General features: G+C 37.7%; 1 protein-coding gene across 3 annotated transcripts in view; it reads left to right on the top strand.

The window, feature by feature from the left end:
* KCNQ5 (potassium voltage-gated channel subfamily Q member 5) overlaps nucleotides 1–19,834 on the top strand; it is a 499,459-nt gene that overhangs the window by 344,784 nt on the left and 134,841 nt on the right. For all 3 annotated transcript variants that reach the window (XM_077903397.1, XM_077903400.1, XM_077903399.1), the window contains exon 3: nucleotides 18,120–18,246. In XM_077903397.1, the coding sequence (XP_077759523.1) occupies nucleotides 18,120–18,246 (127 nt within the window). The remainder of the gene's footprint in view (nucleotides 1–18,119; nucleotides 18,247–19,834) is intronic.

The following is a 19,834-nucleotide window of genomic DNA, read 5'->3' as shown; positions in this document are numbered from 1 at the left end:
GAGCCCGCTTCTCCCTCTGCCTGTGTCTCTGCCTCTCAGTCTCTCTCTCTGAATAAATAAATTAAAAAAAAAAAAGAGGAAAGAAATGTGTAAAAAGAACAATTGGTGACAGCAGAGGAAGTAACTGACTCTCTACGGCCAGTTGGAAAAGGCTTCCAGAGGTGGGGGACATTTAAGTTGGGTCTGGAATCACAAGTTCTGGGTCAGTCTGGTTAGATTTCAGGGTTCAGATGCATGAGGAGACTCAGAGGAAGGTTTGGATTTTACTCTGTAAGTGATGGAATCAAGAGAAAATCTTCTTTTGATAAGCAACACAATGACCTGATCAAATTGGGTTTGAGAAAGATAATTCTGACTATACCTTGGAAGGTGACTGAAACAGAGAAGGAGCAGCAGGGGACAAGAATAAATGGACATTGCCGTACTGCCCTGAGCCATACAATGAATATCTGGACTAAAACAGAAACGAAGGAATAGAAAGGAAAAGCTAAATTCAGGGGACATTTCTGAAGCTATACCAATAAACGGTGGTATTTGATGTGAGAGACTGAAAGTAAGGATGCCCGTGCTTTCTGACTTTGGGCTGTGGTTAGATAATGATGCTATTACCCAAGACTGAGAACATAGAGCATTTGTCAGTTTCAGAAGAAAGATAGGCTGGTTTTAAATATATTACATTTCATTCATTTGGGGACCATTGGGAAGTATTAGAAATACTTGTTTATAGTCCAGGAGATATAGCAGTCTAGATTTGAAGATCATGGGGAAATGAAGGAAACCCAAGAGGTGGAAAGAGAAAATTATACAAGGAAATAGTAGCCACCATTATAATGAAGAAACCACTCTGAGATCAGATTCAATATTACCACTCTTCTTTGTGTCATGCCTCTAGAAATCTTTTTTTAAAGAATTTTATTTATTTATTTCTGACAGAGAGAGTGCGCACACACATGCACAAGCGGTGGGGGTGGGGCATAGGCAGTGGGGAGGGGGCAGAAGGAGAAGCAGACTCCCCACTGAGCAGGGAGCCTGAGGCAGGACTCAATCCCACAACCCTGGGATCATGACCTGAGCGGAAGACAGATACTTAACTGACTGAGGTGTCCATACCCCTAGAAATCTTAATGCCAAGCACTCCTCCCATTAAAAAAAAAAAAATAGGCTCGAGGCTATTTATTTATTTATTTATTTGAGAGAGAGAGCACAAGAGAGAACATGAGCAGGGGAAGGGGCAGGGGGAGAGGGAGAAGCAAACTCCCACTGAGCAAGGAAGGCTTGAGGCATTTTATTAGCCATGTCCTTATTCCCAGGACATGGCTTACCCCCTTCATCATCCTCAATGCTAACATTTAACCAGTTAGAGTGTTAGTTTATAGCAATCTTCATCCAAAGTCTTGGTGGTCCTGAGTGATGGTAGCAAAATTATGGACAGAGCCTTCTTCCTTTGAAAGACATGCAGATCAATATTGCACTGAAGACCTAGGGGAATTAATTATTTTTTAAAAAACAAAAAGTTTTAAAAGGGCTCACTAAGAAGCATTCTTAAACCTTAACATAAGCTAAAAATCCATGGAGCTTTAGGGAGACTGCAGTCACCTGATGCTGTTCATTTTCCAAGGGGACAGAGGGATGGAGTTTTCCAAGCCATGAAGCACCTTAGAAAGCCTAATTCCTTTCCTCTACATAAATGTCCAAGGTTGTGGGGAATCAGTACTTTGTAGGAATCTAGCATCTTTCCCAAAATCAGTTCTCTTTCCAACAATCATTGGGTGAATCAAAATTGCCTCCTAACACATCATAGGTAATATCCCTGAGAACCATTCAGCTAAACTGTCATGAATAGTAAAAAGTTAGTCCTTAGCCTTAAGCCTCTGACTTAAATAATCCTGGTCAAATGACCTGAGCAACAAATTATCAGTAGAAAAATTCAATCACTGTCACAAGCATCAGCATCATTAGGGCAGAACTATTGCAAAGGAAATCTAAAAAAGCTTTAGATTACCTACATATGTATGCTTCCCTTGATGTGTCACCAAATGATAGCTGGAGATTAAAAAAATAAAAGTTTGATATTTTTAGGAGATGAAAGCAGGAAAGCCAAAGAGGAGGGGAATTAATTGCTTGGGAAAATCTCCAAGAAAAACCCATCTGAAATGAGAGATTCCTCTTTCTCTTGACTCAGTAACATTCGGAAATATAGAAGGATGGAATAAAGTCTCAACATAATTTGACCCTAGCCAGAGCCAGAATTCATTTTTATGTTTCTGTTGACAGCCAACAACTTTTTATTTTTAATTATAAAATGGAAATTTCTAACCACTGTGGTGACTAGTCTCTTTTTATAAGACTCACATTTCGGATGAACAAAAACATTATTCAAGAAGGTTCTCCTTCCGATACACAAACAAAAAAATCACCAAAGCAAATAACCACTCTCAACTTCTGTGAATCATGTCCCAGCCTTAGGATACTGAGATGCTAAGAATACTCTGCATGCCCAGTAGGTACCCACAGCTCAGCACCACTGAAAACAGTCCCCTCAATGCTCAAAGATTTCAATATTTATGTAATAGTATCAGTTGCAAGTCCCATGTTTTCCCTAACATCTTAAGAACCCTGAGCATTTGGTTGAGAGATGGAGGAAGACAATACTTTTGTCCCGAGCCTCTTTAATAATATTTTCACTTTATGGTCACTCCTTTACATGTAACCCTAAAGTCAAAAATAAGGAAAATTTGAAGTATCTTCTCCCCAACTTTGGCTTAGTTGTCAGAAATGTAAAGAATGATCCTATCCTCACTATCTTCATCTTATCTTGAGTCTTCTGAGCCAGGTATTTATCAAATTTGAAGGAAAGAATGGCAATTTTACCAAAACTGTTACAACATTATTGATGCTCTAGATTCCCAGGGAGAAGATTTTTTTTTAAGATTTATTTATTTTATTTATTTATGATAGACATAGAGAGAGAGAGAGAGAGGCAGAGACACAGGAGGAGGGAGAAGCAGGCTCCATGCCGGGAGCCCGATGCGGAACTCGATCCCGGGACTCGATCCTGGGACTCGATCCTGGGACTCGATCCTGGGACTCCAAGATTGCGCCCTGGGCCAAAGACAGGAGCTAAACCCCTGAGCCACCCAGGGATCCCCCCAGGGAGAAGAATTTAAGCAGAAGAACAGGATAAGCAAGCATTGTAAGGTCTTATGTCCTATAAACTTATAAATAAAAACATTTTAAGTGTCCTAAATTTCCATTTAATTTTATCTTGGAAAATACATAAAAATTGGGCGCTGGGGGGCTCAGTGTTGAGCATCTGCCTTTGGCTCAGGTTGTGATCCCAGGGTCCTAGGAACAAGTCCCACATCAGACTCTCCAAGGGGAGCCTGCTTCTCCATCTGCCTATGTCTCTGCTTCTCTCTGTATCTATCATTAATAAATAAATAAAATCTTTTAAAAAAAAGAAAATATATAAAAATTAAATATAAAATTATTCCTTCTGTATCTGCTGTTCTTCTTTCCTTTACTGCCAGTAAATCATATCAAATCTAACATTGTTTTCCATGTCCTCAGAGTGGAAGCTCTTGGAAGCTTGTCAGTTCAGGGCCACATTGAAGACTAGGAATGAAGAACTGTGGGTTGGCACTTGGTACTGAGCAGAAAAGCATCTACTTGAAGGTTCTGATAATTATGGAAATCATCTAATGAGGATATGATATCATATATTTACAGCCTCAAGTTTCTACTTTAGCACATCAGGGAAAACCTTGTTCTCAACTTACAGCCTCATTCCCGTCCTCTTGCCTAGAAAAGACAGACATATAGGTCCTGTCCCAGTTTCCGTGCCCTGCTTCTTGCATTGTCAGTGGGCACCCAGCTCCTCTCAGAAAGACTTCCCATCTTTAACCAAAACCTGGTGAGTGACCAGAACAGCTATAGTGAGGAGACAGAAAGCGAGCTGGTTCTTCCTGAGGCATTTGTCCTGGAGAACACTCCCATTTCTCTCAGAAGAAAAGCCAGAGTTCTTACAATGACCCTTAAATACAATCTGGCCCTCCATTCCCCTCCATTCTCACCTCCTACTCTTCTCTACTTACTCCATCTATTTCAGCCACCTTATCTCCTTATTCCTCATGCACATTTGGGGGTTTTTGTACCAGGCTTGTTACTCTTTTAACAACCTGCTGCTCAGAAAGGCCTACCCCAATTCTCTTGTTTAAGGCTGGACATCCACTGGCCCTCCTCAGCACCTCTACCCTCCTTTATCACTCCTAATAGCACTTATCTTCTAATGTCTACAAGATGTACTTATTTATTGGGCAGCCTGGGTGGCTCACGCAGTTAAGTATCCAGCTCTTGGTTTTGGCTCAGATCACGATTGCAGGATCCTGGGATCGAGCCCCAGGTTGGGCTCCCCACTCCCTCTGTTCCTCCTCCCTCTCTCACTCTTGCTGTCACTCCTCCAAATAAATAAATAGTAATCTTTAAAAAAAATATGTTGATTATGTTACCATCTACCTCCCTTACTAGAAGCATCCAGAGTATAGGAATTTTTTACTCTTTGCTCACTTCTGTGTCTTCAGCATCTAGAAATGGACCTAACATGCAGTAAGCACTTAATAAATTTCGGATGAATGACTTCATGTTAGCACTTATAAAGTGATTTCTGCGTGTCAGATGCTGTTGTAAGCACTATACAAATATTAGGTCATTTAAACCTTGATAACAACCTTATAAAGAAGGAATTTTTATTCCCATTTTATAGAAAAGAACACTGAGGCCCAGTGAGGTTAAGTTACATTGCCCAAAGTCACAGAACTCGCAAGTGCCAGAGCCCCTCTGCTCCAAACCTCTGCTCTCTGCTAAGTGAATTAATGAAACATGGTGGAATCTGCACTTCCTGCACTTTGTCCTAAGCATCCTACTATGACTAAATTAATGATCCCAGTGTTTGAGAATGACCAAATCAAGTCATTGTGCTGGCCCTCTGCTTCCTAGGAAGGAGCACCTGCAATTTATTAGGTATCTAGGGGCTCATTTCAGATAGGGAGAGGCAAGTAGGCTTCTCTACCAGATCAGGTCACAAGAAAGATAGAAAAAAGATCAGAACAGAACACACAAACCCATGGGATGAGCTATATACCCTTCCTTCGGATCCAGCATTCCATGCTTCTACTAGGCTGGAGGCTGCTGTCAGTGATCACAGGATCCTGGATATACCAATAGCACAGACTGACATGTATCTGTACACTAATTTATGCAGCTAGCTATAGCTTATTGTAATGTTTACCTCAATGTTTGGGAAACATTTAAGATGATTGAAAGGGGGTAATTAGAATTTGGGAGGAGGCATATTTCTTACCAGTTTTCCATTGAGTCAATACTTAGGGAATCTCTGCTAACAAAGTGTTGCCAAGTAAGGATCCTGCTGAGTTTTCTTTAATTAATGAGATGGCTTAGTTGTAATTATTCCATTAATTGTTTCAATGCAAATAAGTACTATTAAGGATCTTGAAAACTGTTTCCTTTTCAATATGTTAAACCTTTTCCCTTGTCCTCTCATTTCTATTCTTAATTTGCCTGGTAAATCCTCTTTTAATAAATGGCACAAAATAAGTGTTGCCCAAACTTCAGTGGAATTATCACAAATTCTAAATTAGGGATATCTAAATGGAAGTAATGAATTGTATTTGTGCTCTTTAAAAAGATAAGATTGTGCTGAGCCAGCATTTACTATGCAGACGTGCAGAGTAAAATAATGGAAGAAGTTATAAAAATGGTTTTGGCCAAGACAAGAGGCTATGATGTGCACACCTTGATGTGCACGCCTCCATAGTCAGGCTGCCTTGAGGTGAGCCTGACAGCGTTTCCTCCAAGGAGGCTTCATGGACTAGTCTGGAAGTCAAGCAAGGGTGATAAGAGGGAACACAGACGAGGAGAGCCATTTTCCTTTCAACTGAGAAAATTTCCCAGAGCCCTCATTGCTTCAACAGGAGAATCCACCTCTGTGGTTCCTTGTTCCCTTTCCATTCAGCCCAACACCTCCCCAGCCCCCTCTGAGTAAATTTACTTTCAGCACACCTTGCTCCGAGACTTCTTTTGTCTAGATTCTACAAAAGGTCAACTTGACACTGCTATATCACTTTACATCTATTCAGACATCCCATGCTGCTTTAGAAATGGTAAGGAGTGCACTTTCTCCAATGCATTCTTTTCTAAGGCAGAACCTTACTTCTTAATATACACTTATTTTTGCTCAGAGCCCACTTTTTGTTAATGTCCTGTAAAGTCAATGCATAAGTCTGTATTTCCACCACTTTGGTCACAAATTGTGTATGGAATACTTTATTAGTTAAAATTGTGAATCAATCCTCTCATATATCATTATACTACTACCATGGTCTCCAAATCAAGTGTCGTGTTGCCAGGTAGGAATAAGTCTACAACCAAATAAAAGAGCAGGAGAGCAAAACAGGGTTTCAAATGACTGTGACAGATCAGTTCCCTCCTACACTAAGTAATTTTCCAAATCAGTCCAAGTGATGGCAATTCATCTTGCAGAAGGAGGCCATCACTGATGAGAGGTTGTTTGGCAGGTGTGCGTAATGGGTGACAAGAAGTCAGTGATGTATTAATTAACATATGTTGATGATGTGAGCAGAGACATTTCGCAGAAATTGCATTCCAAATACTATTATGGGCAGAAAAGAGTAATGGTTTATGTGCAATAGAAACCATCTCTGAGATAACGGCTAGAGGTAGCAAGAGAAGTCATTTTCTCTCCAGCAGAGAAACTTGAGAAAAACAAATTAAGATCAGAACATGACTTGGTGAATAACATAACACAAAAATAGGTTACAATAGAAACAAGGGATACCTCCAATATTTCTTGGATTTAGCAGTCAGGATAACTCACCATCAAAGCAAATTGATAAGTATTTGCCATGTGCTATGTCTTATGCTTAGGGATCATAAAAATTGTGTTCTAAAATACTTGGAAATTTCCCAAATAGCTTTCTCATTTTATCTTCATCTAAGTTTTTTTTAAACCAGTAGGTGTAGAAGACATACTCATTCCTAATCTATTATTTAATGGTTCAAATGAACAACTGGCAGCAGAGCTCACTGGCAGCAGAGCTCATTAAATTTGTTTAAATTTATCAATGAGTAAGCCCTTGATATTACTCAATTTAAGAGTACACTTGATTTATAGCATGACTAGTCTTGAATGATATTGATGGATAACTAGAAACAATTAGGAACATAAATAAATATCCCAGAATCATGACAGATTTCATAAAGGATGAAAGATTCCCATGAAGATTCCCATGGTTAATAAAACTGAAGCTATCAAAATAAGTGATCTTGTATAGATTTTATTTTTCTTTATGATCTGAATGTTAGAAAGGTCAGATAACTTCAAACTTTCCTCCAATTTAGAAAGTTTCATTAATGGAATATTATTACAGTGCCATCGATTTACATACTTTGGGGATAGTTAACAATTTATATTTATCAGGGATTGTACTGGACTGATACACATTTTCAATTTGTGGTAGTAGATCTTGTTAATAGTTTTTTGTAGATTTTCACACTTAGAATTTTGTCTCTCCTTTTCTTGTACACGAGCCTTGTTGACTGAATCCCAATGTCAATTCTGAAAGCTTCTGTGCAAGTGCACATACAAGTCTGTGTGTTAGCGGGTATACAATATACACAGAGTGAGGTGTGTTTTCTTACCTCTCAACACTCACCAAAGGATATTGTTCTTGTTACCACAGAGTACACTAATACCAATAACACACACTGTGGTAATGCGGAAAATGTACACATTAGGTAACAAAATGCATTTTGATGCTTATAAAAGAAAACAATTATGGGTAAGGGGTAAGAGAGGAGGAAACCAAGACCATTTCAAATCAAAATATCTCCTGTTCAGGCGCATCTGGGCAACTCAGTTGGTTAAGAGTCCGACTCTTGATTTCAGCTCAGGTCATGATCTCAGGGTCCTAAGATTGAGCCCTGTGTTGAGCTCTGTGCTGGGTGTGGGGCCTGCTTAAGAGTCTCTCTCTCCTTATCTCTCTGTCCCTCACCACCACTGCTCACATTCTCTCTCTCTCTCTAAAAAATTTAAAAATAAAAATAACACCTGTCCTATCAGGAAGCCTAGAAGAAACATGGGTTAGATGACCCAAGAAAGTGTGGTGATTTTTCCCAGTAGCATATAGAGGTCTGCAGTGCAATCTATAGATTGTGGACATGGAAAGAAAACAAGGTAGTAACTGATTTGTGCTGGACTCTGAAATCCCCCTGCCCATCACTTTTCCTCCTCTGAAAGCTGTGGTCCCAAAGTTTTCTATTTCTTCCAGATTATGCCTCCTGCTTTCACAGTCTCCCAACAAGCAATATTTTCCCCCCTGGACACCTCAACAGTTGAGGTGTTCAGAGTTCCATCTGTCCATCACCACAGCCTCTGCCATCCTCACTACTGAGTTAATAAAACACTGGCTGCAGCAGTAGCCACTCTGGCTCCTCCCTGAAGTTATGCTTCCTCCAAAAACTAAAACATTTGAGGATTCCACCAGAAGCATACTCAGATAAAGGAACAAACTGTTCCTCAGTTTCTTTGTCTTTTCCCAGCCTGTCTTAAGAACCTTTCTTGTCCATATTGACCAGAAACAGTGTGGTCAACTTCAACTTACCAGGCATAGAGTAGTTAAAATTGGTTTCAAAAAACAATGGAAAGGGATACCTGGTTGTCTCAGTGGTTTAGTGTCTGCCTTCGACCCAGGGCGTGATCCTGGAGGCCCAGGATCGAGTCCCACATCAGGCTCCCTACATGGAGCCTGCTTCTCCCTCTGTCTAAGTCTCTGACTCTCTCTCTGTCTCTCATGAATAAATAAAAAATAAAATCTTTAAAAATAAACAATCGAAGGAGTTTGAGGAAGTTTGAGTACAAATGCCTTACTTAAAGTCATTGTAACAGAGATGCATTGTTCTGTCCCTCCTAATGTATTTGTTAGTGTTCCTACCAGGAATCTGACTTACAATGGCAGTTATTTTCTTATGTATGATTAAGTTTTAGGTCATTGCAAATTCATGATATAATCCTACCTTAATAAGATCAATGATACTCTTTGTCAGGAATTTAATAAAATCCTATACTGCTTGTCTGGACCAGGTGGCTGGAGATGGTACTTGAGTTCATAATGGCCCTAGTAGTCCTTTCTTTAGTCAGAATATTTGCTATGTCGAGTGATATTGATATTTTATAAGCAAAACCCATTTAAAAACATTGGAGTACACATGGTTACTTCTGGTCTATTTTGTTTCTGATGATAATAAAAATATTTTTAAAAGAACCTTTTGTAACCAATGGCAGGCAAAAAGTCCTATCATTCTAGTAAGATAGTAAAAAGAAATGAGGTATCATCAGGTGACCCCAAATTAAAACAAAATGGTGCAGTGCTATAAATCATAGGAGTTAAAATAGGTAATTACTGTTACTCTTCTGTAGCTTCAATTAATCAACGTAAGCACACACTGACACTAAGACGTCTTGCAGTGAGAAACCATTCACTCTCCAATTACAATTAGTGCAATAGTGCTGAATAGGCAGATTAGAAAAAAATCATAGGCTAATTAACTTTTTCTAATTTTTCTACTTCTAGCTAGCCCTTTTTCAGAATTTTGATCTTAATGAATTGATAAAGCAGCATGCTAATTAGTTTTTGCTGAACCTGAAGTTTTGAACTGAAGGAAATTTCAACAAACATTTAGTGAGGGACTGCCTACGTAGAAGACTTGCCACGAGTGAGGACTTTCTCAAGGGACCACCTTGCACAGCACTAACTGCACATCATTTTGTGAGTTTTCTAGTGTGCGTGTCTCATCATCCCAAACAGATTATAAACTCAAGGGTGACAGACTTATTGCCCATCTCTATATCCTGCATGGTTATGGTATTCAGTATACATTTGGGTTTTTTTATTTGTTTGTTTTGTTTTGTTTTTAAAGTTATGGATTTTTTTAAGATTTTATTTATTTATTCATGAGAGATAGAGAGAGGGAAACAGAGACAGAGAGAAGCAAGCTCCCTGCAGAGCAGGGAGGCTGATGCAGGGCTGAATCCCAGGACACTGGGATCACGATCTGACCCAAAGGCAGTTGCTCAACAGACTGAACCACTGAGGTGCCCCTCAGTATGCATTTGTAAAGGGAATTCATAAAAGGCAGAAAAGCTATAAATGAAAGAAATGTTGCAGAATAGTTATACTAAACTATGCAAATATCCTAAAAGAAGAGGGAAGGTGCAGATTTTCTGAAAATCAGAAGACCTCTCAGTATTATAGCACTTTCTTTGGTCCAAGCAAGGGTGGCTGTCAGGGCAGAAATGTAACTCCCAAGTAAGAAAAATAATAAGTTCTGAAAGTTCTCCAAAAACACGCCCAGTCCTGACGTGACTCTCAGTCTCTTGGTAGCACCAAAGCCATTTGTCTTAGTCTGCTTGGGCTGTTACAACGAAATACATAGACTGGGTGGCTTAAGCAACAGATGTTTATATCTCACAGTTCTGGATGCTAGAAGTTCAAGATCAAGGTAATGATTGGTTTTATTCTCCAATGAGGGCCCTCTTCCTGGCTTGCAGACAACTGCCTTCTTTGGTAATAAGTGTAAATCAGCCATTTGGGATGACACATTTTCAAACTACTCCCTTCCCTAAGCCCCAGTGAAAATCTCCTGGGATAAATGAACATTGCAGGAGTGCCTGGCTGGCTCAGTTGGTGGTGACTCTTGATCTCAGAGTCGTGAGTTTGAGCCCCATGTTGGGTCCAGAGATTACTTTAAAAAACAATAAAATCTTTTTTTTTAAATGAACATTGCATATAAATATGGTTAATGAATTACTTTTCAGAGGGAGATTTGCACTTTAATAGGAGTGAAAAACTTGAAAGGATAAATGATTTCTAGACAAGTTTCAGGAATCATCCATCAGGAAAAGGAAAGACCTTAGGGGGCACTGGGCTTCCCTCATGCTCCTGAAATGGACTCATCTATCGGTATCTTCCTAAGCCTCACAGGAAAAAAGGCCAGCCCCAGATACTGGTTTTCAAAACCATCTCAATCACTGTTTCCAAAAGCAGGAAGCATCCATGCCCTTTCACACCTTGTTCTGATCTCCCCATCCCTACCCTATTCCTAGTTCCATATCCCTTTCTCTGCACAAGCCCACTCAGTGTCTACTAAGCAACTTAGTAAAGCTCTGTCATATTCTCATCACTCCCCTCCCTAGATGCAAGTGTAATCCTGAAGATATTGACATATCTTCAACCCCAAGTCAAATCAGTCCCTTTGGAAGACATTCATTCTCTCAGATTCTCTTCTAGGATATTAATAGTTAATATGCCACCCTGAAAAGAAAGGAGAAATGTGAAAGGAAGTTAAATTGACAATGGATGCACATAATGGCCTCTAAGAGATGGTCAGTAAACATGTGTTTAGGGTCTTTTTCTGTTCTTGGAGGAGACAAATATCCAAAAGATGACCTGCTTTTGTGTATTTATTTCCATATTCTGATTTAAATGTGGAGCAATCTCTAGATCTTAATTTCACTTCCTTAGTGTGTATTATACTCATAGAATTTTCCAAATTACAAAGAATTATAAGTGCAACCCTTCTGACTGTTGCCTTTCTTTAAAATTTATGACTCAGTTTACGTCACAGATCTTTCCCTCCAAGGATTCTGTGAAGAGGCATGCTGGCCTGCTAGCCCTATGTTACTTTGACACACACACACACACACACACACACACACACATACACACAAAGGAGCAAAATTAGCAAGAAATTGATTATGTTGATATTCTGAATAAAGTAAGTACTTCCAATTTTTTATGTCTAATTAGCCACAGCTCTTCAAGAATTGATGCAAATGTCATGGGGTTTATAATGTTGGCATTTCATCTTCACAAAAATGCCATTTGATGACATAAAACCAGAAAAAACTAATGGTCACAGCAGACAGCTTGTAGATTAGACAAAGGTCACTGTGTTTTAATGAACAGGGCTATTAATTAATTAATGAGAAAACAATTAGAACATGAGCTGTTAGGCGTTGTGAATTTGTATCAAAAATCAATCAGTCTATACCTAAAACCACTTTGAGTAACTCAAAAATAAATTAGCTGCAAGAACAAAATTTAAATCTTGAATTGTACAGCAAAGTCACCTATATTAATGAAATAGCATCACAGTTCTCTCGTGAGTTACATAAAGATTATTCCTTAATATCTAGAAAAGAGAGTTAGTGCTAGGTTAGTGTTCTTAATAAGTATTCTAGATAGAGCCTAGGACTAGCTCTACCACTGCCTGTTGGGTTTCTTAATTTCTATATGCAATTTCTTAGTCTTTAAGAATAGGAAAGGTATTCTGTGTTTTACCAAAATTCTGTGAGTACAAATGAGGAAACACTATAACTCCTTCAAGACAGGTGATAAAAATAATAAACATTGCCTTTTGTTCTATAGAGAGCTGTCAAAGCCAAGCTTTTAGAAGCTTCAATAAAGGACAGAACCTTTGTTAATAACACCAGCTTACATTGCAGCTTTCCTCCAAGTAGGTCAAGTACTCCAATAATTATTCATTAATCTCTTTAGCAACCACTTGAGTAAATAATGAACATTTTATTTCAATTAAAAACAACTGAGAGAAAATGAACTGATTTATCCTGAAGTACAGCAGCAAAGGCACCAGAACCTGTCACATGACTGGTCCAACAAAGATCAGAACCATCCCTAATCTAAATCATTTCAACTGAGCATAGCAGATGTTTGTATTTTTAAGTCATTTGAAAATAAAATAAGGAGACTCCATCCAAAGGGTCATTTAAAGAGTACCATTAAACCAAAACACAGTGAGAGCATGTCTAGTATCTCAATTTGAAGAGCAACACATTTCTGAGTCTACCTATTGGCTAGATGATGGGCGATGGCTTTTTTTTTCACTGAAATTTTTTTGAAATAATTCTTGATTCACATTCAGTTGTAAGAAATAATACAATAATAATATCCTATATACATTTTACCCAGTTTCCCCAAAAGATAAAATTTTGGAAAACTTTATCACAAGCAAAAGAATAGTATTGATACAATCCACAGATCTTACTGAGATTTTCCCAGTTTTTCTTAGAGTATTTTTATGTGGGCATGTATGTATTTGTATGTGGGTATTCAGTTCTATAATTTTTGCACATGTAGAGAGTCATGTCAAGACAACAGTCAAGACATCAAACAGCTCCATCACCACAAGGACCTGTCAAGTTGCCCTTTAATAACTATAGTCACATCCTCCTTTCCACCACTCCCCCATCCCTGACTTCTTGCAGCCACTCATCTGGTCTGCATTTCTAAAACTTTTTCATTTCAAAAATGTTATGTATTCAACATAATTCCCTAGAGATTCACCCAAGTTGCTGTGTGTATCAATATTTCGTTTATCTTTACTGTTGATTTGTACGTAGTCCATTGTGTAGATGTACCACAGCTTGTTTAACCATTTACATGGTGAGGACATCTGGACTGTTTTCAGGTTTTGGTCACTATGAATAAATCCACTGTGAACATTTATATACTGAGTTTTGTATAAATATAAGTTTTTATTTCACTGGCATGAATGCCCAAGAGTACAATGGCTGAATCTTATAGTAACTACATGTTTAGTTTTATAAGAAACTATCAAATTGTTTTCTTCTAGAAACCAGCAATGCATAAGTGATCTAGTTTCTCTGCATTCTTCTCAGCATTTTGTGTGGGCACAGTTTTTTACTTTTGCCATTTTGATAGGTGTGTAGTGTTATTTCATGTGGTTTTAATTTGTATTTCCTATGTGGTAATGATGTTGAATTTCTTTTCATATGCTTATTTGCCATTCCTATATCCTCTTTAGTGAAATGTGTATTCATTTCTTTTGCCCATTTTCCAATTGGATTTTATTACTATTAAGGTTTGAGAGTTTTTATATGTGGTTTGCAAATATTTTCTCCCAGTCTATAGTGTGTCTTTTCATCCTCTTCTTTTGATGAAGTCCAATTTATCAATTTTTTCCTTTTATTTTTTGTGCTTTGGTGTCAGGTCTAAAAACTCTTTGCTTCACACAAATTCCAAAAATTTTTTCCTGTGCTTTTTACTAAAAGTTTCGTAGCTTTAACATTTAAGCCTACAGCCTATTTTGAATAGATCTCAGTATAAGGTATGAGCTATAGATTGAGGTTCATTTTTTTTTGCATATGGATATCCAATTGTCCTAGAATGATTTTTTAAAGAAGCTATTTCTTCCTCCATTGAATTGCTTTTGTACCTTTATCAAGAAAATCCATATTTTTGTACCTTTATCCAAATCTATATTTGTCTGGTATATTTCTAAGTTCTCTGTACTGTTCCATTTTTCTATATGTGTCTGACTCTCCACCAATACCACACAGTTTTGATTACTAAAAGTATATAGTAGGCCTTAATATCAGATAAATTAACTCTCCCCAGTTTTTTTCTCCTTTTTCAGGATATTTTTAAGCTCTTCTAGGGCCTGTGACTTTCCATATAAATTTTAGAATAAGTTTGTTTGTGTCTACAAAATAAGCTTCCTGAGGGGCACCTGGATGGTTCAGTCAATGAAGAGTCCAACTCTTGTTTCAGCTCAGGTCATGATCTCTGGATAGTGAGATCAAGCCCTGCATAAGGCTCTGCACTCAGTGGGGTCTGCTTCAGATTCTCTCTCCTTCTCCCTCCCCGTCTGTATGTCACTCCACTCACATATATGCATGCTCTCTCTCTCAAATCAATCAATCAATCAATTTTGCTGAGATTTTGATAGAAATTTCATTAACCTATATGTCAACTTATGAAAAGTTGACATCTTTATTGTGTTGAGTTTTTCAATTCATGAACATATTTCCCTTTATTTAGGTCTTTTCTGATTTCTCTTATGAAAATTTTGTAATTTTCAGCATGCATATCCTTTACATGTTTTGTTAAGTGCATAGCTAAACATTTTATTTTCTTTGGAATGGTTATAAATAATATTGTGCTTTTAATTTTGGTTTCCGCATACTCATTGTTAATATACAGAAATGTGATGATTTTTATATGTTGATCTTAAATCTTGAAACCTTACTGAACTCACTTATTAGTTCTAAGCATTTTTTTTAAAGATTCCTTGCAATTTTCTCTGGAAACAATCATGTCATCTGCAAATAGAGGCTGTCTTATGTCTACCTTTGAATGCCTTTTATTTCTTTTACTTACCTTACTGCAGTGATTGTATTATTTAACTATGTTGAATAAGAGTGATGAAACTAACATCTTACCTTGTTCTTAATTTTAGGGGAAAGTATTCAATCTTTCACCATTAATTATGACATTAGCTATAGTTTTTTTTGTAGATGCTATTTATCAAATTGAAACAATAAACCTCTGATCCTAACTCGCTGAGAGTTTTTACCATGAATGGGAAACTGTATATTCACATGCAGCGAATGAAACTGGACCCTTTTCTCACACCATATATAAAAATCAACTCAAAAATGAATGAAATATTTAAATACAAGGCCTGAAACTATAAAACTGCTAGAAGCAAACATAGAAAAAAGAGCTGGGGTAGGTTCCTTGTTCAGCAAGGATATTCTCTCCTGCCCCCTCTGCCCCTCCCCCCAATTTGTGTGTGCACACTTTCTATTTCTCTCTCACACAAATAAATAAATAAATCTTTTTTAAAAAATTTAGCCCTTATAGAGAACACCAAGTAATGGTCTAGTAAGGAGAGAACTCTGACCCTCATATACTTCCCCCATGGCAGAAATTGTGACCCTGTGGCAAAATCCAATTGCAACTTCCTCTTGTTTTATTAGGAAATGAAGGGTGTTTCCCCCAACTCTTTTTTTAATATTTTATTTAAATTCAATTTTCCAACATATAGTATAATACCCAGTGCTCATCTCATCATGTGCCCTCCTTAGTGCCTGTCACCTAGTTACCCCATCCTCCACCCACCTCCCCTTCTGCAACCTTTTGTTTGTTTCCCAGAGTTAGGATTTTCTCATGGTTTGTCTTTCTCTCTAATTTTTCCCCACTCCATTTCACTCCTTTCCTTCTAGTCCCTTTCACTATTTCTTATATTCCACATATGAGTGAAACCATATGATAATTTTCTTTCTCCAATTGACTTATTTCACTCATTCCCCCAACTCTTAAAAAAAAAAAAAAAAGCAGCAAGCAATATTCCTGAATAAGGGACCCTGAGTACAGAATTTGTAGGTTGAATCTACCCTGCCTGCCTCAGTGCAACAAAGAAATGGTACAGTGGTGACCTACCTTGCTTCAGAATAATGACTGTGCATCTGTTGGTGTCATCTGTTTCTATGAAAAAAAATCACTGTGTGATGTGCCTAGTTGCTCAAGCTTTGGGGCATACATTATAACAGGGCCTCTCACCAGTGGCATGCTGAACTTCTTGGCACAAGTAGGAGGTAGAGGGAGAGATAAAAAAGTGGACCTGCCAGAAAGCTAGATTGAACATAGACACAACTACCTGGGCATCTCAGACCTCTCAGCATGTTTTTTCTATGTGGAAAGATGTACTGGATTGACTATAGGTGCTCTGGCACTTTAGCCACCTTAATGAATGAATAGACTCAACTACCTAGATATAGACTCAAAAGCAAAGCCAAGCCAAAATAAAACAAAACCCTCATATCATCAATGAGTGTATGTTGACCATAGTTTTGGTTATCTGTGCATAAAGTCATTTTTGGAGATTTATTCCATAGGTAGTTTTAAATCACTGTTAAGTAAGCAGCAGTGATATTGGAGATTAATTTTTCATCATGAAAAATATTTGTCTTACTTCATGCAAAATAACAGGATAGAATGATCTGTCTCTACTAGGCTCTTCAAAAGTGCAAAATATTATCATATGTGCTGACTGAAAAGAGAAACATTTGCCTGAAACTTGCAATAAAAATGCCATTTTTCTAAATTTGATAACAGTTTTTATCTTGGTATGTGGGGTGGGAGATTAGGTCCTTTACTTTCTGTGCTCTAGGTTTCTGTGATGTTTTAAGGTTTTAGTAAGACCATGTATCACTTTTATAATTAATTAATTAATTATAATAATATCATTTAATAAACATTGTTCTGCATTATAAATGCTAGTCGACCCTTATTTAAAAACAAGAAAGGAAATTATTTTTTAAAGGAAAATAAATTTTGGTAATAAACTCAGTTGCCTGTCCCTATAAAGGGACAACAAGGGGACTATGACAAGCTTGCTCCAGAGCTGCTTTATTCTTACAAATTTCATTTGGTTTCTCATTTTATGACCCGGTACTTAATGAGCCACATTAGTTGACCTTTCCCCAGGGTTCACTCAAGCTATTCCTAAACAATCTCAGTCATTTTGCTGAAGTAGATATTATTTTCTGGGTATCTCTTACCAAAAGACAACATAAGAATTAATAAACTTAAGATTTTGAGGATTCAGTGTCGTACTTCAGACAAAGAATATATGTGTCACACACACAATAATGCCTTTGAAACTTTCTGACTCATAAGAAGGTTTTGACACCATTAACAAAAGAACTCAGTATACTTCAATATGTTTACTTCTTTTTCTCTAAGAATGACTCTTAAGTGTTTAGGGATTATATCACTTCTTGCAACAGAATGAAGGTCTGTTTTTTGTAAAAGTATAAAGCTATGTTTTCAGGGTCCCCTCTTTCATCTCAGATATTTCACATGTTACCGGGTAGCTAAAGTCAGTTACTCTGTATATTCTACACAAGGCAGATCTGTAATTCAACCAGCATGTTTAGTATTAAAAACAACTCCTAAATTACAAAGTGTGAGGGACTTTGAAAAGGAATAGCATTCCATGATGGAAAATGCAGACAATGTGAGGTTCACATGTGCTCCATGTTTAGTTTGCTTTAAAGAAGAGGGGATGCTAACTCTAGGCATTAATGACTATAGGTTTTAGATGAAGTGCCTAAATGTCCAAAAATGCCCATGGAGCCTCTCCCTCTGGTTTGCTCCGTAAAGCCTCTCTTTAACATGTCTTATTTCATATTTTAGGAGTTCGTGATGATTGTCGTCTTTGGCTTGGAGTTCATCATTCGGATCTGGTCTGCAGGTTGCTGTTGTCGATATAGAGGATGGCAAGGAAGACTGAGATTTGCCCGAAAGCCCTTCTGTGTTATAGGTGAATATCACAGTCCGAGATATGGATTTATGACACTGCATATTTTCTTCTTCTGTCTCCTCTATTGCAATATTTAATCAACATTAAAAAATAACATTCCTGGAGTATTTATCATGGGCCAGGCACTCTTGTGTTTTCAAAGTGTCAACTCATTTAATCCTTACATAATACTAGGACTTAAGTATTTTTTTAATCCTTATTTTTATGAATAAGGAAACTGAGGCAAAGAGAGGTGAAGTAAGTTTCTAAAAGACATACATGTAGTCAATAGTGGAGCAGGAGTTTGGGCCAGATGGTCTGGCTTCAGAATATCCACTTGTATCAAATTAAGTTATACTGAAATGTATGGTTCTCCAGTATCCTGAATTAGGGAAGCATTGATTTCAATAAGTATAAAAGCCCCTTTTGGCTCTACAATATAAGCAATACTCCTTTTATGCTCTAGATCAACTGGAGTGTATAGCGATGTATTAGCCCTGATAAAGTATATCAGCTAGCATGCCTCAAGAATGATTACAAGTATGGCTTACTTTATGCAGAGGTCACTGTTGGCAGTCCTCAAATGAATACCACTTCTCTGAGGCTCTCTAGATGTTGTGGTTTCAGAGGGATTCCATCACCTGGGGACCAGCCTGAAATTATACTTTTTAATGACAGTGCCATACAGCATCTTAAGATCTGGCATCTGCCAGTAATATATTTAAAAGTCTACCATAAAATTGAAAACCTACTCAACTATATCTCAATTTTGAAATTAAACAATTATTTTTGTAAGTAAATTGCCTACCTCATAGTCTTTTATCCCTAAATATCTCAACGTAGACTTCCTAAGAGTAAGGATATTCTTTCACATAGGATATCCTAAGAATAAGGATATTCCTTCCAGAAGTTGAACATTAATACAATACATAATCTGCTGATTGTATTCTAGTTTTATCAATTGACCTAATAATGTCCTTTATAGCATGCTTTCCTCTCCAGTATCAGATCCAATCTAGTATGACATATTGCACTTAGCTGCCCTGTCCCTCTAGTGTGTTTTCATCTAGAGCAGCTCCTAAGCCTTTCCTTGTCTGTAGGACATTCATTTTTGAAGAATATAGCTCTATTTTTTAAAAAATAGAATGTTCTTCCTTTAGGGGGGGAAAAAAAACCTTGATATAAAAGCTGTTGTTGTTGTTGTATAAAAGTTACATTTGGTTTTCTTGCTCTTTTTTTCTTCGCATTTCTTTGGCAGCCATTGAAATCCAAATACTTAAAGTTCTTGGTGAGGCTTACTTATTTCAGCTACTTCCCATTTACAGAAGTATGTTTTTATTCATGATCTTATTTAGATTTTCTTCATCAACAACCGGCTTTCCATTTCATTTGAGGTGTCAGGTATTGCTGATTAATCTTCTCAGTTTCCTCCTTCACCCCGCTGTTCCTTGCAATAACCTCAGGGTGGACTTAAGAAGGACTTGAAGAGGGCTCCCTGGGTGGCGCAGCGGTTTGGCGCCTGCCTTTGGCCCAGGGCGCGATCCTGGAGACCTGAGATCGAATCCCACATCGGGCTCCCGGTGCATGGAGCCTGCTTCTCCCTCTGCCT

This window comes from Canis aureus, chromosome 7, assembly GCF_053574225.1.
Source record: "Canis aureus isolate CA01 chromosome 7, VMU_Caureus_v.1.0, whole genome shotgun sequence".
Lineage (NCBI taxonomy): Eukaryota > Metazoa > Chordata > Mammalia > Carnivora > Canidae > Canis > Canis aureus.
Note: the sequence above shows the minus strand (reverse complement) of the source record. Positions and strands in the feature narration are given on the sequence as shown.